The sequence below is a fragment of the Lates calcarifer genome, linkage group LG9, assembly GCF_001640805.2.
Source record: "Lates calcarifer isolate ASB-BC8 linkage group LG9, TLL_Latcal_v3, whole genome shotgun sequence".
NCBI lineage: Eukaryota > Metazoa > Chordata > Actinopteri > Centropomidae > Lates > Lates calcarifer.
Genome location: NC_066841.1, coordinates 8,223,570 through 8,250,208, shown reverse-complemented (window position 1 = coordinate 8,250,208; position 26,639 = coordinate 8,223,570). Strand labels below are relative to the sequence as shown.

General features: G+C 40.6%; 1 protein-coding gene across 1 annotated transcript; it reads left to right on the top strand.

Annotated features, from left to right (window-relative positions):
• Positions 1-737: 737 nt before the first annotated feature.
• si:dkey-1d7.3 (transmembrane protein 132D) lies at positions 738-26,194 on the top strand. The gene is given in 11 exon segments (XM_051072806.1): positions 738-816; positions 1,698-1,765; positions 1,767-2,626; positions 7,998-8,144; positions 12,135-12,306; positions 15,354-15,497; positions 17,905-18,113; positions 20,944-21,124; positions 21,307-21,420; positions 21,538-21,729; positions 23,754-26,194. Coding segments are annotated over 11 exon segments (3,663 nt in total). The 3' UTR covers positions 25,251-26,194.
• The last annotated feature ends 445 nt before the right edge of the window (positions 26,195-26,639 follow it).

Below are 26,639 nucleotides of genomic sequence, written 5' to 3'. Positions count from 1 at the left end.
GTTTCATTTTAAACCTGGCTTGCCTTAAGTGATAATATCATGGGAAAATGATGTGCACCAGCCAATATCTATTTTGGCTTGTAATGTGAAACTCCTTATATTGTCAGTCTGATCTCTGGAATATATAAGACAGCTTCCTGTGTGCTTTTCTGAATACTACATTTTTAATATCAACTCTGACATTGGTATTATTTTTTCACAGATTTTGCTTCCCCTTCAGGAAGAAAATTGATTTACATATAGATGTATTCATGAAATATGGTTTGGGAATCAGAAAAGAATGATACATAACTTTGAAGACCTTTTAGATGGGGTGGAGGAGGAGGCTCTGCTCTGCACTATGTTTGCCTTTTGATAAGTTATTTTCGTGAGGTAAAGGGAAAGTCAAATTCACACATTAATTCTGGAGCACTTCAGCGCAGAGGATGGCAAATTACCAAGTGTCTTTGGCAGGAAGTGGAGCTGTCACATACAGCATCCGGTTGGGACAAACAGTAATCCCACAGAAGTTTCAAGAGGCTTTTTACCACTCAGACGTTGCATTTGCCTTTCACTTTACTGCATTGCACAGAAGTAGAGCATGGAGAGCGGAAAATGTAATTTGTGCTGAAGGACGAGTATAACTGTGACCTTTGGTGCGCAAGATACCACATAAGAGTTATACACATAATATTCTTGTGTTTTAGTGCTAGAAATGATAATGACAATGAAGAATATAATGTGTTTAATTCCCTGAAATGGAGTCATTTAGCAGTAGTGACCATGTGGCAGAGTTTCATTTGGCTGAAGACTTAATCAGCGACCTGTGGATTCACCGTAATTGTTACCATCTGGTTACATTGTATGTGATAGAAATTACACTGTATCGTATGGCCTTTTTCTCCATCACTCCAGCTACAATGAGAGCCATATATAGACTGTTAAATACAGTAGTTTGTTTAGGATAATGTGAACAGTCTCTTTAACTTTTGGAGACTGGAATAGAGGGGGTTTACAGTTGCTTGAAAGGCAGTGTGAGGCAAAATGTGCTGAGCATAAAACTATTAAAAAATCAGCTCATGTTCATCATTACACAGCAATTTGCATGGTCCTAAAAGTTAATGATCATAATGATGCAGTGATTACTTCTAAAGTTATTTTTCACAGACATCTGATGTTCAAAAGTACAGATCATCAAATCCATCCTCTAGCACAGCTTTAAGAGACAGGATTACAATCGCCTCAAACTCATTCAATTTCCTGCTATAACCTATTCAGACGTGCCTAACGCCTCTCTCTCCAACACAAACAACTTTTCTGATTTCCCTTTGTAATGCAGGAACAACAATGGGGATATGGACCTTATTTGATGCATCATCAAATCATTGCCTTTGACCTGAGTCTCACCACCCTTGTTTCCTTTGAGATGACCAGCCTCCTCTTAGCAGCATTTTGATGCCCACTCGACCCAACTCACCCACCCTGTCCTCCACCTTTACCTTTGTTTCATCAGCCATGAACCCTTTTTGAACTCCTTGTCCTCCTGTCATCCCCACGAAATGTTTTGCAGTTACAGTAACAGACTGATTTGTAAGTAACAAATGTATATGTATGTAATTTATCTCAGCAGATTTGGCACCTAACACCGAAATGCTGATTTGAAGCAGCAGTACAGATGTTGCTGTGCTAACCTCTTTTTTAAAATTCCCCTCTCCCAGTTGCCAAAAGTCAGAAGTTTGGTGAAGACCTTGAGACGTTCTCCGCACCATCTCCAGTATATCCTGCCTGTCAACTTTCAAGTTCTTAATGTAGACCACGTGTTTTTGAGGCAGGACAGTCCAGACCCATCAGGGAACTCTAGCCTAAAGGTTCAGACTCAGACGTTTCTGGTCACTGGTCCAGGTGCTGGGATCCTCCAGTCAGCTGTCAACGCCTCGTTTGGCCCCCTCATTGTGGATGCACCAATTTCTCCAGACCTGCTCCTCAGTAGGCGCAGGATCCTGCCAGTCATCTTGGTCCGCCAGGTTCGTTCCTCGTCTCCTGTTGTCAAGATCCTTTTCCACATGCCCACAGAAAGCAACATCAACGTTGGGAAAGAAAGGATGGGGTCTGGAGAAAATAACATGAAGAAAAATGGTGGAGCCAAGGCAAAGGATGGAGCGCATTGTGTGACTGCCTATGCCTTCTGGGAGACGAGGGAAGTTCGCGGGGCATGCCTGGTGTCCCCAGGTGGATTCTGCATGGCGCAGCTTAAGCCGGAACCTGCCTGGTTCAGCTCGGCCAGCCGGTCAGGAAGCTCTAGCAGGGAGGCAGGAAAAACAGAAGGAATTAAGGGGCTTCAGGGGAACCTAGTAGAGGTCTACTTCCAGAGTCGGAGGGACCAGACAGGCCAGTGTACCCCACAGGACAGCCTGCAACGTGTAGGAGTTGGAAGAGAAAGATACTCTGGAGGATCAGGGACACCCATGAGGAGGATAGGAAGTGTTAATCTGCTCAGAACTCCACCAGGGAACCCCACCTTCCTTCGGCTGAGGCTGGGAGGTGCTGTGGTGATCCAGACCTCTTCCAAGCCCCTGAAGACTACTGATGTGGCAACTTTTTATATCTTCCTAGCTAGTACATCTACACTGGAAAGTTTCACACTCAGGTGAGAAATCTTCCCTCTTTTTTCATTGGGGTGGTCTTAAAGGAGTAGTTTGACATTTTGGGAAGTATGGTTATTTGGTTTCTTGGTGAGAATTAGATGAACAGTTGTTGAGCACTAGTAGTAGCACAGTAGTTTCTGAGAATCCATCTTCTCATCTATATTTCAACTATATTTCAACAAACCAAATAAGTCCAATTTTCCAAAATGTCAAACTATTCTTTCAGTGGAAAAAAACAATATCACCAACTTCAAGGGAGCTTTTCATACATACCTTTCTAATTCTTGCTAGTTACTCTGTAGGAATTTTAGTTAATTTTCTTCAGCTGTGCCCTTTTTGGACACTGACCCATCCTCTTGCTTTCAATTTTACACTGGCCTCTGATAGTGTGGGTACATTGCCGATCTGTTCTGAGGTCTTCTGGGGCAAGCCCCAGCCAAGCCACTGGTAATTTGTGATAAGTCCAAGTCAAATCTCAAATCTGTCTGTATAGATCTGAAGTCAAGTCATAAGTTCTTGAGGGGAATTCAGGTCACAGTGCCTCATATGCAAATTGCGAGTGGAGTTTCTAGTCTTCCATTCTGATGATTAACCATGACATGAACACGTTTTTCATACAAAAGCTGTATTGATAGTGCCTTTTATAAAATGGAGACAAACTTGCCGTATCAAATGTTTTTACATTTTTAACGTGTGTATTGTTCTGTGGAGGTTAGTCTGACTAAAATAGATTTTGTTTGCTGTTTTGCATGCACTGTGGTGATGTTGTTGCCAGATTTGGATAGCTATTCAGGTGTTAGTAAGCCTGTACCTGCCCGGTTCGATATGGAATAAACAATTATTACGCTAGAATCATTTAAACACATACTGTAGGTGGTATTCCAACATCACACACTGGCCCTAAATAACTTGAATATAGCAAGATGATATTTAGTGAAATAAGTCACTCCTTAGATAATGTTAGAAATATTCAACTATGCTGCTGAGCTTGCAAAGTGTACCTCAGTTTAGGTGGAGTCACATAAAATTTAATTATCACTGAAACATGTGATGCAGAAAAAGACACTGAAACCAAGTTGAATCATCATGATGTACAGTACATTTGAGCATCTTCATGAGGGATAAGCTCCATGCATTTAAATGGTTACTTAAGGCACTTGAATACTGATGGGGCTCGCCATCAAGGCCACGCAGTAAAATGCTTGAGCGCCGACATGACTTGTGTTGTCTGCCAGTTTCACCGGCTTCATAAATTACTGACATGTTATATCCTTTCTACCTTCAACTTCTCAGTTAGTGGGGGAGTTATGGAGAGCGCTCTTCCATAAACAGGGAAATAATTGGCAAATGATTCACTGGTTTTCATATCTCAACATCCCACTAACATTTCAACAAGGTTCTCTGGGTATTTGGCTTCATAAATAATGCATCTACTTAATGGAGCAGGAACACAAATAACTAACATCTTCCCAACTCCTTTGGGTAAAAGTGAACTTAATATAAAAGCCTTGTCACACTGTTGTGAAAGTTTCTACTTGCTGCCTTTTGATGCACATCACTGAGAGGAGTAAAATTGTTTTTATCAGCATGTTTCAGATCAGTAAAGAGTAAAGCCATCACAGTGAGGTTTGTGTTTCCAGTCTTTACTCAGCTTAATGGTTTTGTTTGAAACGCAAGACAAATTTCTCTCTAATCCCATGATTTAGTGATATCATGCTGCAAACATACCAACCCCGCAGTAATCTGCAGCGGGATGCAGGCAAATGGAGAGAGATGTTAAGATATGTGTATTAATCCATAGGACACACAGTTAAACCTGTGGCCGTGTGTCAGTCAATCCCAATGCTCCTCTCAAATATCAGAGTTTAAGCCCACATGCACTAACATGCCCTGCACACACACACACAAACACACAGACCTAGTGACCTGAATGTGTCTCTGCTCGCATTGTTGAAATTGCATTTTTAAGATTTGGAGGAGGGACACTGACTCTTTAACATCTGCTGTTGTTTTGACTATTTGGGAGGATTTACAGCTTCCCCCACCTGATATTTCCCAAAGTCGGACTCGCTGACCGTACAGCCTAAGTTCCTCCAGTCAGGTCACTGATTTCGGTCCGTGTATTTCTGACCTGCTGCCACATTCAGAATGAGATTGGACAAGAGGAGGCGACTGAGTCCAGTGGGTTTTAGTCCAAGTGGAAGGCTAGCTCTGAGGAGCTTGGCAAAGTGATTGATTCCTCCTGGGAGAAATCCCTGCTCTACTTCACTCTTTGGCCCAAGATTGAGTCCACTCCAGCAGGGTTAGGCCAGATAATCTGTGGCCCTGATTGAAAATGAATCAAGAGGTTAACCCTTCGGGGTAGAGATGATCTGGGCAGACTTCCAGGATTAACTGTGTACATCTGTGTGCGTGTGTGTGAGGCATGTGTGTGTTTTGCAAGGCCATCGTACCCACCTGTTAAGCACACAGGCAGCATGCAAACACGCTTTTTTCCACAAACATTGCATCAAATTGAATACCAAACAGTTTGCGACCTTGCTTTTTGGTAGAAATAACAAAAAAGAGCAAAATTATATATTTTTCTCTGCACACATAACAATTCATCACAGTGTTGAAGTATCAGCAGAATATTTAAATTCAATATGAGAGAAACACAAAGCACCCACAGATATTGTCATTGTCAGAAAAACCCTCTTTTACTTCTGCATGAATGGCTAATGAAATTAACAGGCAAACAACAGAGCTGGGAGCTCTCCAGCTTTCACAGTTTTAAACAAAGAGATTGAACTGGGTTTGGTAAAACAGCGGTGAAGAGTTGCTCAGTTCACGGGTCGATATCCACTCTGCCCCCCCCCACCCCACCTGTGGTCATGAACTGTGGGCAGTGACTGACAAAGACAAAAGAGCGGAGGATAGAAGTGCCCGAAATGAGGTCTCTCTGCAGGGAGGCCCGTGTCTTCTTGTGGGTGAGAAACGCGGTGATCCAGGAAGATCCTGGCATTGAGTTACTGCTCCTCCACACTCAACAGGAGCTGGCTGAAGTGAAGGCTGAAGTGGTTTGCACCCCTGGGAAGGGGTGGTCATCAGGTGCTATTGTCACTGTGATGCAGAGCTAGACTTTGTGACTTTGTGGATGTGGGTTTGGCAATCTGATATGTACATAGAGTTTAGTCGGGACTATGTAGTTTAGCCGGGATAACCTTTTTTTTTAATGAAATCACAAAATTTAGATTTACCTTGATCTGTGTAACTGAATCAATCTTCACTTTTACTGTATCTAAAGCATTCATTGAAATAGTAAATGAAAATGTAATATGGAGATTTTGCCTTTGGCTACAAGGTTTTGACCCAGACATTGGTCTCTGCATTAGTACTCCAGCACTGGTTGAATTTTCAGCTTGTCAGTTTTCTTCAAAGACCAATTGCACTGTGTGTGTGTGTGTGTGTGTGTGTGTGTGTGTGTGCGTGCGTGCGCGTGCGTGCGTGCACGTTTGTGCATTTGTTGACATGCATTCATGCATACTGTATTTCTCTGTCAAACAACTCTGACCTTGACCTCAGTCTCAATGGATATTGATTAGTCTGGTTGCTCTTTGATTACAAATCAGTATTTGTAAGCGTGTGTATCTGGAGTTGTGTGTATGTGTGTGTGCACTGAACATGAGGCCATGGATACTGACCCTTATTCTAGAATGAATACATTTTGTGTGTGTGTCTTTCCATCTGTCACTTTTAATGTTCCTCAGCTATTTGAAGACTGTTTTGTGGCTGAAAGGTCAAACAGTCGGTTGTTTTAAGAGAAACAGAGAGAGATTATTATTTATTATTATCCTGTGAAGTGGCAGGTTATGTCTCTAAACCATTACTGCACAGCAAATATGCATAAAGTATAATATGCTAATCTATGTTTAATTTAAGTCTTCATATAGGTAAGTGGTATATAAATTAAATCTATCAGTATCAGACCATGAAGTGAATGGGTTACAAGGCCACCTTTGCTAGATAGTACTGTAGAAAACTTGTTCTGATAAGTTAGTGTCTGCTGATGGGAGGAACAGGATTTGTGGTAGACATAATGAAAGTGTGGGATCTGTCCTTCCTGGTATCAACAGATGAGACAGGTGGCGGAGGTTTAATGGTATTGTGAATGTGTTTACCTTGGCTGTCCTGGGCAATAAGCATCCTCTCATGACCACCGCCTACCTTTTGTTAGAGGCATACTTCTAGCACGTCACTCATCATCTCGAGGTTGTTTCGGCGACTTTAATCAGACAGCATTCACAGTTTTGCAGCAATAATAGAACACCTTATTGAGGTTGAGGTTTTTTAAATTATCCTCAGCATGAATATCCTGCTGACAAATCTGCAGGGGCTGAGTGATGCTCTTGAGTAAGCAAAGGCTGAATTCCCTCTGGAAGGCTTCCAGTACCTCACTGAATCCTTGCCATGAGGAAATTGGCCTGTTTTGGAAGCACATGAGGCTCCCGCCCTGTAGCTAGGTGTCTGTATGAGTGCAGATTAGAGAATCAGCGCATTTAAAACATGGATCAGAAGTTTTTCCTGTCCTTTTTACTTTTCAGCCTAGGAATGCTGTAACTGCTCTATGGCTCTGTTGAATAGTATTTGACACAACAACTTATCAAAGGGACGTCTGCTTTTTAAAACAACAACAAAAAAAAAACAAAAAACAAAGCCCTTGGTGACTGTTGGACCTCCGGGACTGTCTGGTCCATTCACATTATTTATAATAAGTGTTCTATCTCTCCCAGCAGACTGATGTGTCTGTCTGAATCAGACATCTGATTAACTGATTCCGAGTTCTCCCCAGGGCTAATGGGAATTAAATACCCCTGCTAATTCTCAGTCTGCCAGCAGCCTGCGACACATCAGTCTGTCAGCGGCTCACCTCGTTAGGAACAACATGAGGGGCTAAACACACAAGCCAACACATACAAAACATGAATCCACACAAAAAACACGCTTCTGAAAGCAAATACACAGTCATTAGTAGCCTCCCACACACACACTGTAGACAGTGCCGGCAGCATATTGAAAGATGTGGCGAGCATCTTTTACCAAAGCTTGGATTTGGTATAGCACAAACATGGTCACAAGTCAAATATTTATTTTCAGCATTAGAGCATTATTAAGCTGTATTGTACACTGTCAGTGTCAGTTGTTTATTGATTATCAAAGATTCAGAAACAGCAGCACAATGTATGATGCTTTTCTTTATTCTTTTACCTTACACAACTCATGTGACCCCAAATTAGTTAATAAGATATCTCCCAAAGAGTATACTAATAGTCATGATTAAAATGTATGCTTTGCACTAACTGGACAATGTATGTGTGTATGTATTTCCGGCAGGGCGACTGTAAAAAAGGGTCTGTCATTCAGCGCAGCACGGCCCAGTGACTCAGCGCTGTGGGACATCCTGGTGGAGCCTGGCAGGGGAGCAACCCCCAACACCGTCTCTGTTGTCTGCCACAGGAAGGTCACTGTCACTGCAAAAAGGTCAGTATGCTGCATATACAGCACATGTGCATGATGTAAGACGGTCTGTATGTTTTCACCAGCCCCTTTCAATCAATCTTTCTCTACATGTAGGGGAAAAAGCAATCTAATCTAATCATTTCTTATTGTCTCTTATTGCCTCTATTTCCTGCGATTTCAATAATCTCCACTGCTGCCATACAGGGATATGATCAGTTGTCATGAAAAAATATCTTCAGTGTTACATTGTATTCACAGAGCGGGGACAAATTGAAAATGAATCATATTTTTTTCTTTTGTCGGAGGAAAAGTAATCATTCGTGGCCTTGTTCTCTTATGCTGGGGTGTAGACTGTACGCAGCCAAGTGCACAGAATGTAGTTTTTGTGTGTGTAAAAGAATCTGTTACTTCGTCAGTTTTCATGTGGTATACTTGCTATCATCCGTAGAGGTAGGAGAATACCCATGTGTACCTCAAAGAATCTGCATTAGAAGAAATACATTTTACAGATTTACACCTGCTCTGCCTTTTGCAGATCCTATTTATTGCTAATTCTTCGTACTAAAAAGAAAATAGCATCTGTTAAGACTGAGTGACCATCTTTACAGACACTCAATAGACACTAATTACAGACACTAAATTCATATGATATTACAGTTACAAAACACTGCAAAAAGTCAATATTATCATATAACTATTACAGAAGAGTTTTTTGTGTTGTTTTAATCCTCAGCCCCTGGATTTTAGTTATTTCTAGCTGTATGGATGTGTTTAGTTTTTACTAGGATGTACTGAGGCTGATAATTGAACACAGCAATGCTCAAAAATAGAAGATTGATAATTGGGACCTCCTGTTTTCTCAGTTGGCTCATAGCTCTGAAAAAATAAACTCAGTTTGATTTTATGCAGCTCAGCTCAACTGAGTTTACTCAGTTACTTCACAAAGGGACCAGACAAAATCATGACAATTATGTCTGCCACCATTCACCGCCCCTGGATTCTTCAGAAAAATATGTAAAAATCTGCATCCAAAAGAAAGAATTAAGTGAAGTAAGTATAGAACAAAAGAAAGACAGGAAAATGAGAAGAAAAATCAGTGGGAATTGGCTTAAATGTGTCAAATCTCAAAAATATATTTTCTCATCTCAGACTCATTCTATTGTGTAATGTTTTTCTCATCTCATCCAATTTTAACTCAAAATAGGTGGTCAACTTTTATTACTTCAAAAAAACTATATATCGCCATCAGAATCACCAGTTTCACTCAAAATTCACTGTGGCTAAAATAAATTGTAAATGAGGAATTTGAGTGACTTAAAGTGCTCTTGAAGTACTTCTACAAAGTAGAAGATAGTAAATGAATATTACTTTCATACCACTGTCTCTGGCTGTTATGCTTGATACATGCCAGCTGAGTTCAGGGTTGCCTGATACTGGTGGTGGCCCACACCAGCAGCCGCCACCTCTGCCCAGCAACCTCCCTCCCACACAGACACACACCACCCACCGTCCGTCCGACCCACTTATCCGTAATCATCCATAATCACGGCTACGTTATCCAGGCTTAAGCGCTTGCACGTTCAGAGCGGGAGATTAGGAAGGAGAGATATTCCAAGTCATGTCCCTTGTGCTGAGCTCCCACCAGGACACACACACACACACACACACACACATGCAAGTACAGAGACACACATAAACACATGCACACACATTTCCCCACCACTATGCTTTGAAGTGATGATATGTCCAGGGGTTTAAAGTCCCCCCCAGTAGATGGATTTCCAGGAAATAGGGGCATTAACCCCTTCTATGTTTCCCTGTCTCCCTCTCACGCACACTCTCTCACAGTGTTTTCAGTGTGAATCATCTGTTTAAAATCTGTGTGAGTCCATCTTATTCAAGAAAATACAAGAGGACAAGGGCCACATCAATGAAATTAAGTGGATAATTCAAGCGTTCTTGGGGAACAAGTCTTATTTTTCATGCTTTTAAGTACATTTTCCTAAGACACACATGACTAAAAGCATGTTGTAAAGGTACAAAGACACACATTATACATTCATTTGCTTTATTTCCATACACTATCTCAGAAGAATTTTTTTTGTCTTGTCTGATTGCACAGTACATTTGACATATGAAGGTTTGTTAAAGGAACAGTTTTCCATTTTGGGAAACATACTTATTTGCTTTCTTGCCAAGAGTTAGATGAGAAGATTGATACCACTCATGTTTTTATGGTAAATCCAGCAGCTGGTTAGCTTAGCCAAGCCTAAAGACTGCAAAAACATTGAACAGCTAGCCTGGTTCTGTCCATTCGAAATGTTAGGCTACCATGTTGTACCTTGATTGATTAATCCTTTAAAAAAAGCCAAGTGGGAAAAAAAGACAATTTTACTGGGGCTATGTGCCAAGCTATGTCTTGTCTAGACTAGCTACTTCGCCCTGCTTCCAGTCTTAATGCTAAGCTAAATTAGCAAGGTGCTGCTGGTATCTTCATAATTAGCCATGAAGGTGGTATCAATCTTGTTGTGTAACTCTCATCTTTACTGTTTTTGATGAAAAAATATTATTTATGGTTTCCATTTTTTGTGTGTCAGCTCTTTTAGTGAGGTTGTCAGAGAAATGACTCAACAGATGTTTCTTAGATTTACACTGGGATAGTTTTTAAAAGCCAAACAAAAAAGTCTTAATTAAATGCAGCTTGAACTGCGAGTCTACTGCCTGGAGCATCAAGTGTAGAATACTTACTTTTGGTTTTTGATTTTAAAACCATGTAATGGACGCTTTTATGTTAGTCTTTATTGATTACTACACAGCGGTCAGTCTTTGAGTTCCCTTTGATAGAGCATGAATATGTTCATAGGAGATATACCCTATATGCTTGTGTTTATCCTCATTGCTGCTGATTTCAACATTTGCCACCTTTATTAAAATGACTTGTAGCAATATAGGGGTTCATTGTTTAGCTCTATGCAAAGTTTGACTCCACTTCAAAGTGCCACAGCTCTATTCACATTCTGCTCTATTTTCCCTTTGATCTGCTCTTACTGGCAGGTATGCCTACACACTCTCTTCAGCATCAAATAACATCAAATGGCATTTCTCTGACAATCCTTTGACCAGAATACTTGGCTGAAGTCTCTGCCAGCTCGCTTAATCTTCCCTTCACACCCTCACCTTATTCTTCCATCTGCTGATGGAAATGAGACCTCTTGTGTATTTCATTAACTTTTGGTTCAAACTCTACAGTTTGTTTTGCATGAAATTCTGAGCGTTTTCTATCGCTTTCATTGTTACGGGCTGCATCTGTTATACTGAACTACATTTATCTCTTGACACTAGACAGAGATTTTATAACAAATATTCAGCATGTGTCTGTTGGATTGCGAAATGATTGACCTGACACCTGTTTGCCTTGGTTATTTAACCTGTCCAGTAATTTAACAGTAGACTGCACAAAATAATACTTAACATTACACTAAATTGACTTTGAAATGGTGCTAACAACATCTTTAGACCCGCACTTATTACTCTCCAAATGAGCACCTCAGTTAAACATATTTAGCAGCTAAAACTTGAAGTGTATGTGGGCACTAACTGAAGTGCTAATTCATATTTTATTACTCTCCACATTAAACACTTGATTTAAATTCCATTTAGTTCAATAATTTAATTATTAATTTTCCAGTAATATACAGAGCCAGTAAGTTTGAATTAATAGTAAATGTGACACTGTCGAAACAGCATGATCTGTATTTACAGTGCATGTACAGATAATCAGGCTCTATGCTAGACCTTTACTAGAAAAGCTGTACTGTGAATGAGGTTTTGTCACTACAGCCTAACATGGTCTTGACACTGTATGACCACTAGCGTATGGTAGCTAAAATTAGCATGTATATTTTGCAGTGTAAGTGATGTCACTGAGTTAGTTTACTCTTTCTCCCTTGTGCCTATGCTTGCTTTGACATATCTAAGCATACTGTGTTTTAAAGTTGTATCTTTTCACAGGGGTCTTCTGGAGGTTTTACAACTTGACTTTATGCCGAAAGACGTCTCAGAGCAAGCTGAGAGTCAGGTGATCTCCTGGCGTCTGGAGTTGCCAGGAAACATCAAGGATGTGGGCATAATGCGGATCTATACAACTCAGAGAGATTACGTGGGGCTGGCGCCAATGGTCATGGTGAGGACAATGTATCCAATGTATTTTTCTTTTTCTCATATGTACAGTACTAACAAGTTTGCATACATATGTCTGCATAGTCGTTTTAAAATTAATTATGTTGTTTGCACTCGTTTGTGCCTTACATATTTCATGATTGTGAATTCATCACTATGATCTACAAACTCTGCATGCCCTGCAGCTTGCTCACTAAATTATCTAAATGATCTATTCTCTCTATTGTAGTCTTATTAATCCTGATGTTTGGGGAGGGAGGAGCTTATAAAAGCCCCATATCTCATTAATAGTAGTAGATGTCAGATGGGGAAGATCTATTAATTGCAGATTGTCACAGGTGAAACAGGTCTCACTCACTCACTTTAAATGAAGTTGCTTTCATTGCTCCAGTAAAGGGCAATTTTATAACTTAACTTCCTGATGATTGCCTTGACATATAAACAAAGTGAGACAGTATCATCTGGGACAATGCATCGTGAATATGCAGGGCTTCTTTTGTCATTTCACCTGTAAGAAAATGTCAACAGTGTAGACATTATAAAGAGAAAATGCTATATCCACTGATCTTACTCCCACAAATGTTCTAGTCTTTGTTCTTCCATCTGGAGATGTTCAAATTTGGACATCTCTGCCCTTATCCACTCATTTGTGAGGTTCAGTTCACTCAGTAATTATTGTTTGTATGATCTGTTCTGCCTATCATATCATACAGGCAAAGGCATAATGCAGTTGGTTATTTGTTTTCAGCTTACACAGGTGGTAGAAATCCTCAGAAAATGCAGTATGGTCTTACAGTTTTTTAAATCATTTTTTAAAATGCAGTACATCTCTGTATCAAATTATCATAGGTCTTTACTGTAGAGTTCACTAAGCTTCAAATCACATCTGCCTGTTTGCAAAAGACAAACTGTTCTCACAGTATTATCTATGATGCATCAATGTTATTCTTGATGCTTAGACTGATTCTCTGTTTCTATGTGCACTTGTCTCAAAAACCTTTGCATTTTGCGAACTCCCTCTAGAAATTACAAGGTAGATCTGTGTCCGTCTTTGACAGGAGATTTAGTCGGCTATTTCATGCTACAATAGTCAACATGAATCAGACAAACTCTGGGGAGCAAACCGGGGAGGAAAAAACCTTTCTCGATCTATTTCATAGGAGGACTGTGGCTTTTTTTTTTACTTCAGAGTAATATTTGTTGTAGCTTTATATTTATAGCAGAATTACTGTTACAACCACATGTGAATATACTGCAGCCATGATCTTGTGTTCACTGTCATGCACTAGAATATACATATAATGATATCAAGAAGTGATGAAAGGAAGGCCTCATGTAGGCTGTTAGATTTTCTTACTTTTCTGCATGCTGTTTGCATGTTCTCCCCATGTTAATGTAGTGTTTGCCTTCCTCACATGTAACGCTATAAAGGATCTGGCACTTGGACTTGCTGAATGAAGTACATGAGGATATACATGAATAATGCAGAGGCTTACCACAGAGTATAAATATAACTGTTTTCTGAAAAGAAGTAGATTTAAAATAGAGCTGAATTACTTGAGCTGAACTTGATCACTGCAAGCCAGATTACTACAGAGCTTGCGGAAAAAAATTGAACGCCAAGATCTCTCTCAGTGTGGCGCCGCCAGCACCTCAGAGTGTTGATATTGCATTCTGATTTTGTGCTACCCCTGATCCAGTGGCTTATGTTTGGGCCAGTGTCGCAGTCTGAACTAGAGCATGTCCTTTTGGAATTGCGGTCAGCAGCTGTCAAGCCGACAGAGTTCAGGATGTGAAGCGGCCGGGGAACATCTGCCGAGTACTGTCTGATGCTTTAGTCCACAAGCATCAGGAGGAGAAAAAAAAACACACACTGAGCTTCTTACACAGATGCTGCCACTACCTATAATAGATTAAAAAGACGCTCTCAGAGATCTTACAAACTGGAAAGTAGTTGTAAATCCATGTTGAGGAAGGAGTTGAAGTGTAAAAATAGAGCTACATCAGGCTTGATGACAAGTTACAGGATGTTTAAGCGCTAAGCTGTTGCTCAGCTTTGACATAGATGTACAGTACAAGGTGGGAAAATTGGTTGGAAGATTAAAAATGTAATCAGGTTTAGGTGTTCATCTATGGGTAATACACTACAGTAGAGAACTTATTTTCATCCAGGTGTGTATGAGACAGACATGCACTGTATATAATCATCATTGAGATATAATTTTTTTAGCACATCTGTCCAGTTGGTGTGTTGGTGTTGCATCAGGGCGATTTAAATGAATCAAGTTTGTCAGCCTGCGAGTGTTTTAATCCCTGTTAGTCTTGCTAACACCCACTCTCTGCCTGTCATCCCTGCCCCTATAAAAATACTGATTATATTGTATAATGTATTAGTTCAGCTGGATATAGACAAGTTTTTCATGCACAGTGGGCCTATACCAAATGAGTCAAAGGCCTGCCCTCTTTCGTCTTCTTTCACTCTTTCACTCATATTTGTTTTTTCTAAGTTTCAAACTCACCCAGAGTAATAAAAAAACTTGATAAGGTTGGGCGACTTTTTTATCTCTCTCCATGCAGATTGAAGTTACACTGAACCTAAAACTATAGGAAAATACACTGAGAAAATCTAACATCAAAAATTACATCCACTACTTGAAATTGTTGGTGGAACAAGCACACTATCTGCTGCTGGAGAAATAGACAGGATGGCATGTTTAGTAAATTCCCTTTCCTTTTTTGAAAGTACAACATGTGGTGTAGTTAGAGCAGCCATTCATATTTGGAAAAGTTTGATGTGTTTCCGTTGATATTTTTCAGTTAATATCCAGAAAACGAGGCAAAACAGGTTAATCTAAAACCTTAAACTTCAAACTACACACACAAAAATAAGAAGAATAATCCTCAAGTTTGTATGCAAAAAGTGAATTTTTGGCCAAAACAGCCCAAACTCACTGTCCCTTCCTTTTATCATATGTGGTGGTGAATAAACCTGTGACACTGTACAAACCCACATCACTAACCTGCTCTGTATTTGCCCTTCTCCTTGCACAGAACACTGATATTTTGAATACTGCTGTGCTGACTGGTAAAATGGTGTCGGTCCCTGTGAAAACTCTGGCTGTAGAGGCTGATGGCTCAGTCACTGATGTGACCAACTACACCAGCTGTAGGTCCACAGAGGAGGATGTACTCAAGGTAAGCCATTACAACCACAGGCCTGATCATCCTGAGTTGAAATAGTCACTGTAATGATTTTCATGCTGCTTGCAAATTTCAAATTCCGAGGCAAATTCCAAACTATGTGTAAACCATAGACATAAACCTGTATTTCTTATTTGAGCAAGTGATGAATGAATCATTTATACTGAAAAACAAACAGTCCTTTCCTTTTATGCCAGCTATGTAACTCTCCAGTGGGTTTTGCTCATATTTAGTACAAGACCTATCAACAAACTTTTTCTTTAGCGCATTAGTGCCACACCACAAGTTATTCTTAAATAATGTGAAAGTGGGCAGCTTGATCATTGAGTATTCACTGTATATATGAGCTCTACAGTATGCATGAATGACATATAATCCCTTAAATGAGTTCTAAACAAATGAAAACATAACCAGATTTCAGCAGTTGTTTTTCTCATATTTAATACCAGTATGAATTCAATATCTCATCCATGCCTAATTTGCATACAATGCAAGTTTGTTAAACATTTAATGGTAATTAAGCTGAATTTGGAGGCATAAGAACAAGATTCATTCTGGTGTATGACTCCCAAGACATTCATTGTCACTGTGCCAAGTCCAGCTCTAGTCTGTGTGTGTATGTGTTGGTCAAAGCATAATGGATAAAAGCAGCCTCTTCCATATGGTATTAGAGACTGAGCTCATGATCCCACTACTCAGTCCATAAGCACAGTGATTTGACCTTTGTGTAATGGATCCATGTTACTAGGACAGTAGGAGCAGAGAGAGACAGACAGACAGAGAGAGAGAGAGAGAGACGGGAGGGAGGGAGATAGATAGAGAAAGAACGTCAGAGAAGAATAAAAGGAATTGTGTTATTTTCCATTAGACAACACAGCAGCCACTGGCTTTGCAAGTCTGAGGCGGCATGTTTAAGTGTGTAAGCTTAAGAAAGTGAGAAAGAGCTGAAGAGCGGAAACTGTGCTTGTAATGATTTTCTGTATCAGCAGAGGAACCTAATCCAGTTATTATTGTGTCTCTGAATGGCCACCAACACTTCCTGCTGACAGTGACCCCTTGAAGACCAATGCCACAGTGCAGATGAAGACACCACAGACTTGCATAGCCAATAATTGCCACTACCACTATTGATGCACATCCAGTATTCTATCTCTTAGATTTAGCAACATGCTAACATAAGTTTGGTTGTGTGTGTCTGGGAAGAGAAACTTAAGGGTGGTTGGAAGTTTGAGGTCAGCTGGTGATTTTTATTTTTTTATTTTTTATTTTTTGGCCACTTGGGGGACATATTGACATATTATTAACTTATAAAGTTGTCACACAGAACACGCAAACATCTGTTTTCTTTTGAGGATTTTAAAACATTACAGTTGGGGTTAGCTATAATGTAAAGTATACTTGATGTCTCATTACTGAGCAGTAAAAACGCACTATTTAAGTGCTTATAGGGTTTATTTTTAAAGTGTCCACTGCAGTCCACTTACAGTATACTCAGTTAGAGTGGAGAGCTGCACAAGACATCAGAAATTTTGCTCTGGACCCGTCAGCATTATGGGAAAAGGTCTTCAGAGACTGGCCTCCCTCAACATTTCCACAGGAGTTCAAGTTGACTTACCTTGGAAGTCACTCCTCCCTCTGCTTTTTTCCTTCACTTTTTCTGCCTCCCCCTTTTCACCTCCCTCTCTCCACCAGTGCTACACTCTATTCTCCAGTCTAGTGCTCTCCAATTACCTCTGTGGAGCCACTGGTTTGTTAAGATAAGTGAGGCGGCAGTGGAGATAGGCCTCCAATCTTAAATAAAACACACCAACTGCTGTGTCTCACCTCATTGCTCTCACTGGTGGGGACTGCAAGGCTCCCACCTACAGTACAGCACTACAGGAACAGTCATAAGGCAGAGCTAATTTATATTCGCTAACAGTTTCGTCGAGACCACAGTTGTGAATTTACATGACATGAACGGAAACATAGTGCAATTCCCTGGCCAGACTTTGGAAGTTGTACGAAATGAATAAAACGTCTGTGTCTGTGTGGTTTTAGCTTATTTGTATTGGTGCCTCTGTTCCCCCCTCTCCTCTCTTTGTCAGTTTCTAACTAAAAGTTTCTCATTCATTTTCCATAGGGCTTTACATGGAAAAGCATCTACTAGTGTATGTCTGGAGAAAGTGGAATCTAACTCTCTAGATGACAGTTCAGTCCCAATACTAGAACTGTGATCCTAAAATGATTCTAAACTTTTTAGAATTACATTCTCACCCAAAATCAAGACATGTATAGAGTGAAATAAAGGGATGCCTTCTGAATATCTGATTTTTTGGGACCACATTCAAACCTGGGACGTCGCCCTTGAAATCCTCATTCACCTCTTGTCTTTCTCTTTTTTCTTATCTGTCTTGTCCAGGTGTCAGAGGGCTGTGACTATGTATATGTAAATGGGAAAGAGACAAGAGGAAAGAACAGGGTGATGCTCAACTTTACCTATGGCTTCTTGAGTGCCCAGCTGGAGATGAGTGTGTGGATGCCACACTTGCCCTTGCTCATCGACGTGGCTGACCCTGAGCTCAGTCAGATCAAAGGCTGGAGGGTTCCTGTTACTACCGGCAACAGGAGGTGAGGTCCCGTTGGCGTGATCCTGAAGATGTCATGTGAAAAAGTTCAAACACAAATTTCCAGCTGTTAAGTGAGATGGAGAACAGTGGTTTTATACTGTATAACTTCATGTGCTAGTATAAAATACTGCTGTTCATGTAGAGTAAGCAAGGAACTTGTTTCCAAACTAAAAAAGAGTCAGATAAAAGTAAAGGTGGTACAAAGTTATTGTTTTCTAAGTCTCAAGTCTTTGCTGTGAAGTCCTGAGTCAAATTCCAAATCAGACCATCAAGTCCAAAGTCAAGTCCAAACCCTGAACAAGTCATTATGGACTAGCAGCAATGTTATCATAACCTTACCATCGTGCTACCTGCTAATGACAGCTCGCTAACATTCAACATTATGTCAAGTCTACAGTCACATTTCTCTGCTTAAAAGAGTTTAATGTGAGAATTTGCAGTGAGAAGTACAGTATACAAGAGATCCCTATAATTGCATGCCTCCTTTAATACTTGTTATGTTTGGAGTTTCCTGTCAAATTAATCATGTTTAGGTGGCATTTTCATATGCAAGCAACTAATTATTGCATTATGCAGATGACCTTGAATTGAGATATTCAGAAGATGCAGATGCAGCCAGCCCTGCAAGAAGTCTTACTCTGTCTTTGCAAAGCTCATATTAGTTGATACAGTGTCAGAGCGATGTTGAGTCAACTGTATGGTAATTCTTGAGCCTACAGTTAGTGGTGGTGTTGAATTGGATTGTATTATATTGAGATGTGTGTTTCTAATATCCTCCTCTACACTGTAAATGCAGTCAGAGATAAACTCATCACATCTTTGTTTGATGCAGTAGTGGGTGGGACACTGTAGTTACCCTGGAGGTTTGTGGAATTTAACTCAATACTTACAGTAAGTCATTATTTTTCATTCAATACTAATGATGATGGCTGACTGATGGGCTGTTAGTTTTCTCCAGGGTAAAAGCTCTTATGGACTTTCATTTCCCAAAACATTCAATACCCGGCTCCAGAGAAAAACAGATACTAGGTCAGAAATTTCAGTAGTGTGTGATTGTAATAGTTTGTTTCAGCTCATGATGAAAAAAGTACAGAATTTATTTTTGCCATGCCACTGTGTTGGACACGTGTGCATATACTGTATGTGGCAGAGAAGCAACTGGAATTTTTTGTCTAATTTGCAGGAACAGCACAGACTGATGTTTGACTTAAGTTCCTGTTTACATTCATTCTGCTAAATACTGAAATATTCTCAGTCTTTTTGTGTGCGTACCAAATGATGATTTGCAGTAAAGTTTTCAGTGTTGCTTTATCTCTGGTGGTTTCAAAATAGATTTAAATAAATACTTGAATTAACTGAGTTAAATTAACATTATACTGACTGAATTCAGCAGCCACCAAAAAGCTCAAGGGTCATCAAGGAACTTATAAGGAAGTTGAGTAACCGTGGCAAAGAGACTCAGCATGAAAACTCCAAACTTTTGTGTTCAAGTGTTTTGGGAATCAGTGAGTCAGATTCTGAGAATATATGAATGCACTTTAACAAATTACTGATGCTAAGACTGCTGTATCAATCAAAGATAATTGCATGAAACTGAAAATAAGTACAGCTCATTCTCTGCAGGTGGAACAGGTATAATATTAATAACCTCCATGAGCTGGACTAAAAGATTGAAGAAAGAATTTGTTTGCTGTCTGATGTCTGATTCCATCACATGTTAAGCTCTGACCCTAGGCTACATAATAATGATGTTTATTTGGATTGTAGGTTTTGACAGAAGCTTTCTGCCTGCAGTGTGAACGCATATTCACCAGCCCTCCCGCCCACCTGTGGTGCAGCGCGTGGCAGACCAGCTGTGCTTATGATAATTATATGATCATTGCTGAGGGGTTTGAGGGCGGTTCACAGCTTAACCTCTGTCACCAACAAACAAACCAGTCAGCCGTGGGATCCTGGTTAATTTAACTTAAATTTATTTAGAAGGAAAGGTCACTCAGCATGTGTTGTGGCTCTGCAGCAGCAGCAAGCACACTGCTGGTCTCCAGCATTGCTCCTCAGAGTCTCTCTGCCGGCCAGCAGGAGTCCACATTTAGGCATTAGGTTCAGAGATTAACTACATGATTTTGTAGAGTTAATGTTTGCAATTTAAATGAGGTAAGCTCAACAAAATCTTCATGAATGAGGTGCAGTGCATTTTACTAAATAACTCAATAATTTGGTAGATGCATGTATAAAAAATTAATTTTGAGTTACTGTTACCTATTCAGTAGCTCATACCCATGTGAACTATTTTGCAACAGATTAAAAATCATAGCACGCAGAATTTATACCTCAGAGAAAAGTATCTACATATCTGTAAATAAGTGTACAGCACAATGCATGATCAATGTCACTTTCATGTGTGTAGGCTAAATATGAAACTACAACCAGCAGGCAGTTAGCGTAGCTCAGCACAAAGCCTTAGAAGCAGGGGAAAACAGCTAGCCTGGCTCTGTCCAAAGGTACAAAAAGGACAGATTATATGCTAGACTGTTTAAGAACTCCTGGTAAAACAACAACTTGTTACTTTTACTTTTATTTGTTGTACGAATTAAACAAACAGGATAGAATATGAAAAATCAGTGACTTTTGGACAGAACCAGGCTAGCTGTTTCTGCCTGTTATCAATATTTCTGCTAAGCTAAGCTAATGGCCCACTTACTCCAGCTTCATATTTAACATACAGGAATGAAAGTTATATTGATCTTGTCATCTATCTCATGGCAAGCAAAAAAGCTTCCTAATATATTCCTGTTAAACTGTGACTAACTGTGATTGCCTTTGTGTGTTAGGCCTACATGGGACAGTGAGGAAGAGGAGGAGATGAGGAAGGGCAGGGGCTGCATGCTGCAGTACCAGCACTCTACACTCAGGGTGCTCACACCTTTCGTGGCTCAAGCTGGTGCTGAGGCGCTGCCTGACCCACTAACTGGGGCAGAGCCTGTTGAGTACTTCCTGGGTCCTGATTGGCAGGTAAAAACAACAGGCTTAACCAAGGCTGACATGCCACTTACTATCAGGATTTTGGTATATCCGCTAAATTCATGCTCTAAAAGTTACTAAGAGAAGACACTGAATTAGTATAATGATTTTAATCATTTATTATTGTAGTGAAAAAGCTTAGGATTTAAAATAATTTTCTCTTTGATTGACAGGTGGATGTGACCAATCTTGTACGCTATTCTCTAAAAGTGGCAGACCCTGATGTAGCTAGGGTGCAGGATGGGGTGGTGCTACAGGGACGTGCCGTGGGCACTACTACTGTACAGGTGAGTCATGGAGGTGTGTGTGTATATGTGCAGTTTTAACAGCTGCTGTGCATGCTGTATACACACACTGTATATCCATCTGCAGTTTGAATGTGAATGAGGTTGTACTTGTTGCAGGTGCTGTCTCCTCTGACGTCATCGGTCCTGGCTGAGAGGGCCATCAAGGTGGTGGATGATAAAGTGAGTGTGACGGAGCTGGGAGTGCAGTTGATTTCTGGACTCTCTCTGTCCCTGCAGCTCAGCCCCGGGAGCAGTGGGGCCATTGTTGCCACGGCGACCACACGGGAGATTATCACGCAGCTCAAACAGGTAAGTAACTGGAAAATTGTTACACACAAAGCATAAAAGTGTGGGGCAGAGTTCAGCTGTTTGAGGTGGTGCTTGTCTTGTTGTATGCTGGTTAATTTTATCGTTACTCATTTTTAGCCTCGCCATATAACTTGTGAAGGACCATTCAACACTGTTAAAATCACAAGGGGCAAGAAACAAAAGCAGTGAAAAAAGTATGTGATGATAAATCAAAAGTTTGATGTATAATTATAAAAGTCTGTTCGCTTGCTATGGGATTATTTGGAATGTCTCTTGATCTAAGTAGTGTTTCTATTTCAATTTTGAAACTGTCAAAATGGTTTATCATGCGATGCTGACCCACGCAAAACATATCATAACATTTTAAATTTAACTATACTCATTTTAGCCCTCTGATGGAAAATACACAAAACAGCACCTACCTTTGTAACTCCCATGAGAGCGCCTGTCAGAGCATTTACCTAAGAGCACTAACACAAGTATTGAATTCAGTTTGCTGTAGGCTGTGATTAAATATCAAATGTGAGAGTGTACGATCTGTGTTTCTCTGTATTTATCCTGTGTAATTATTTATTGGCTTTTTAAGTAAGCTATTCCCAATTGCAGCCATGCTCTTGCCTATGTGTAAAAGTCTTAAGACATCCCTTGATTATTGTTCTTTAAAAGTGTGAGCATTTAACAAGCAAGCCCATGGCACTGACAATTTCCCTCCCTTTATTACCCACACCACCCGGGTAACACTCACAGAGGCATGTATAATGAAGCAACAGCATAAATAACATCAACATCCTCATTGACCCACGTTTTAAGACCAACTCTCTTCTTGCGCTGTTAGCAGATTAGATAAAATGATTTGTGTTGCTACTCTTTGATTTGCCCTTATGCAAATCAAATCTTGTACATAAGACCTGAGTATTGATTTTAGTGTTAAAATTTCAGATTTAGCACTTAATCATAGTCTGGCTGAAGCCAGAGGAATTGCGCAGATGCAGTTAATCGATTAATTTATATGGTTGATTTTAATGTTGATTTAATTTGATTAGATCTTAAATGTTCTACTATGTTCCACTTTAAACTTCCTATGATAAAATTGTGTGTTATTAACATATCTTAAATATTCATTTTCATCATATAATAGACTTCCACAGAGAGGATTTGAATTATAAGAATTGCCACAACACAACAGCACATTTATGCAACAATGACCTTAGGGGTGTAATATTTGTGTTTTCTCTTTGCCTCTCAGAATGTGAACTCATTGTGTTTACAGCCCCGACCATCATATAGTGGTTACCATGCTGTTTGAGAGAGCGGAAGAGGCAGACAGGGTGCATGGATGATCATTTTAAAAGCTCACTCACAAATTTAGCCATGGCAGCTTGCCCATTTGAAACCAGGCATGGTGCAGCAATTAGGCGCTCCACAGCTGCTGGAACGACAGCTCACTTTACCTACAGTACCCTGTCACTGTGGCTGATCTGCCCCCGTCAATAACAAACTATTAGAACCGTGCCGGTGCAGATGACCAGCCAATTGTGTCTGTGATGGCAAGCTGTTAATGTTCTGCTCAGGGCAATTCATAATGTATTCAAACCCAAAATATAGGTTAGGTCTGTGGCGACCCAGTGGCTCACATTAGCAGCAGGAAATCAGGTCATTGTGTATTAATGTAATTGGATTGGCTAATTCTGCTCTTAACTTGACCCTTATCACTGTATTTTTTGTTCCTGTTAAAAGGACTTTTATTATACACTCTTTATCCACTTTGGTGAAATTATATTTCATACTATGACTTCATGGGACTGTAATCTATGATACAGTAGCACCCCACTGAGTGTAATCATAAAGAGATTAGCATAGGCAATTTGGTGTTATTAACAATCATGGGAATATAGCTCTCACTGAAGGCAGGGGGGAATATTGAGTGCCACATGCGTTTTGACCTGTATTTCTTCATATAAACTCTGAATTGCTCAGATAAAATTTCTTTCTTTCTTTTTTTTTTCTTATTTTCTTTCTCTCAGGAAGCAGTGGTTAGCTGCTGGGTTCAATTCAGCGATGGCGCGGTCACTCCGCTGGAGCTGTTTGACCGCAGCATCTACTCTCTGACAGTGTCCACCCCAGATGAGGGGGTAGCAACGGTACGCCGCACCCCACTGTCCACATTTGTGGTGGCGCAGGGTGAAGGTGAAGGCCAAGGAGCGGTAGTGAGGGTGGAGCTTAGGATCTGCGAGGAATGTCAGAAGTCCAAGAGGAAGAGCAAATTGGCAGTGGGCACAGGGCTTCTCAGGATCAACTTCCAGAGTGGCAGCAGAGCTTCAGCGGCAGGAGGAGGAAGTGGGGTTGCCACTGACGGAAGTAAAGATTACGATGGTGGTATGTCAGAATTGGTGGGAGAGCTTAAAACGACTGTGACATCTCGACGTGCTGTCACAGATATGAATAAATGGTTGATAAGAAACACTGACCAGCAAGTGTCAACCATGGCAGAAACAACCACAACATTTCCTACAAGATATGTGCAGCCACATGTTGTGTGGATTGGAACTACAACCAGGCCTACAAGAGGCAGCACATACACTCTCACTCCCACAACTGCCACAACAACCATGAGCACAACAAGCCTAAATACACCACAGAGCACCACAAAACCTATAGCAACAACAGTGGGTGCTGTCATTAAAGGTGAAGGGCAGAGGAGAAGCTATGGAAACATGCTCGACAACCCAAATTCACCCCCTAACAAAGACATTCCTAAAGCAGAAATGTCACCTAAGAAGGAGCCTCCCAAACCTAAAACTCCAAAAGTAATTGAGAGCGACCTCATACGGACTTTCAGAGCCATGACAGACTTGGAAATCGGCATGTACGCCCTGGTGGGGGTCTCATGTGTTGCTATCTTGGCTTTTTTACTCAATTGTGCTTCGTATAACCTCTGTTTCCGTAATCACAAGACGCCCATACAGGCAGGTCTGCCCCCCAACGGGGACGAGAAGGACCACAAGCATGACTGGGTGTGGCTGGGTAGCAATAATCACAGCACCCCTGCCCCAGGTGCCCCAGCTCACGTGTCTACGCTAAAACGCGAGGTCCATCGCCCTCTGGAGTCCCGTCGTTCCATAGACTCCATGGGCCACCGTAACCTGGAGGGCACCCTGCCCACAGTGAGTGCCCCAGCTGTCCCAGAACGAACTGCCACCCTGGGCCGCAGCAGGACCAGTTCCCAGCAGCAGCAGTTTCAGGGAAAGGCGATCGACCCCATGGCGAACCGCTCGGCCACCTTGCTCGCCAGGCCACACCGCAATGAGCCCCTTCATTCCCCCACCAGCAAGAGGAACCAGGTCCAGTTCACCACCTTCACCACACTGGACATCAAGCACTTGGCCGCGCTTAAGAAGAACGGTGTGGACTTAAACTGGGCCAACCAGCAGACACAGCAGCATCAGGCCCCTGCTGAGCCCCAGACACCTTTACCTGACATGCCATGGCCTGTAGTCAAACCTGTAGGAGAGCCCCAGTGAGTTTGTTTGAGTGTGGGTAGGAGAATGTGTGTGTGTGTGTGTGTGTGTGTGTGTACAAATATGAGTGAGTATGAGAGAGAGACAGAATGAAAAAGTATAGATCCATAGCATGTTCTGCTGTAGAATCTGTAAAAGAAAAGAAGCTGGCTTTCATTTTTTTTGATAAAAGATAAATCACTTTAAAGGCTGTATTTATTGAGATTACATAAAGAACATTTTATATGAGTAAACTGCACAGTGAAAGCCTGTAAATACAGTATGAAATGGTATATCCACGAAGACCAATATAAGAGATACTGTGTGTATGTGAGTCCTGTAAATATACATATATCTATACTATTAACTTATTTCTACATTTCTAATTCAAAACAAATGAATTTTCACCTCCTTTTACTTTTGTACAATTCTGTTGCCCCTATAGAAATGGTTCCACATATTGCTAGTTGTCAGGGTAAATGCAGTACGGGAGGGATTATTTCTTGTAAGTAATTCTATTCTTTTCCAGCCTTTTGTACTTTTTTTTCTAGGATTCCTCCGGAGAATACCTGAAGAGTCTGTGCAATTTGTCAGAGAATATGCAACATTTATCAAGTTATTTTGAGCAATCTGTCACCGCAGTCTTCACTCCGGATACTTATTCAAATTGAATGCATACTATGCAAATATAGTCTTTGCAGAGTTTGATGTGGACATTGTTTCCGCATTTTTTAACAAAGCAAAGCAAAGCAAACCTTGGGCTTCAGGCTTCTCCTGGGGGCCTGGTTCTACAATTTGTAAAAATGTCTAATCTTGGTCTCTTGACTCAGAGCAATACATATTCTTCAACTCTAAGATTTTTCATGTGTGAATGAAAACTGATGATGCCTTTTCTATGTAACAACCTTTTATTTTGAAACCAAAATGTGATGTGTATTTCCTGTGAGATCCTATTAATAAAGAACAAATACGCACATTTGTTACAGGTTTAATTCAATTGAATTCAGTCATTGTTTTGAAAGCCTTTAAAAATAGTAGAGAATCATTCACAGCGAAGCACAGTGAATAGTTTTGGATTAAAGGCTAAAGCTGTGCTATGAATCAGTGGGATTTAATTATGTATAATCACTGTTGAATGTGATTTAAGGCTGATGTCATCATTCAATGAAATGTCAGTCTGACAGCAACGTGTTTGATGTGCCTGCCAATATTGGGATTCTGTGCTGCTGCATGAAATAACTGTTCCACAGAGAGTAGGAGAAAGATGGGAAAAGAGAAGGTGATCCTTGCTTTGTGTATTTTGACAGAGTCCCCAAAGAATTACAGGTATTTTATCATTGGTGGAGGCTCGCATATGATAACTCCTGGCTCATTTGTCTCTTTTTCTCCATCCTCCTTCCTGTGCCTCAGAGG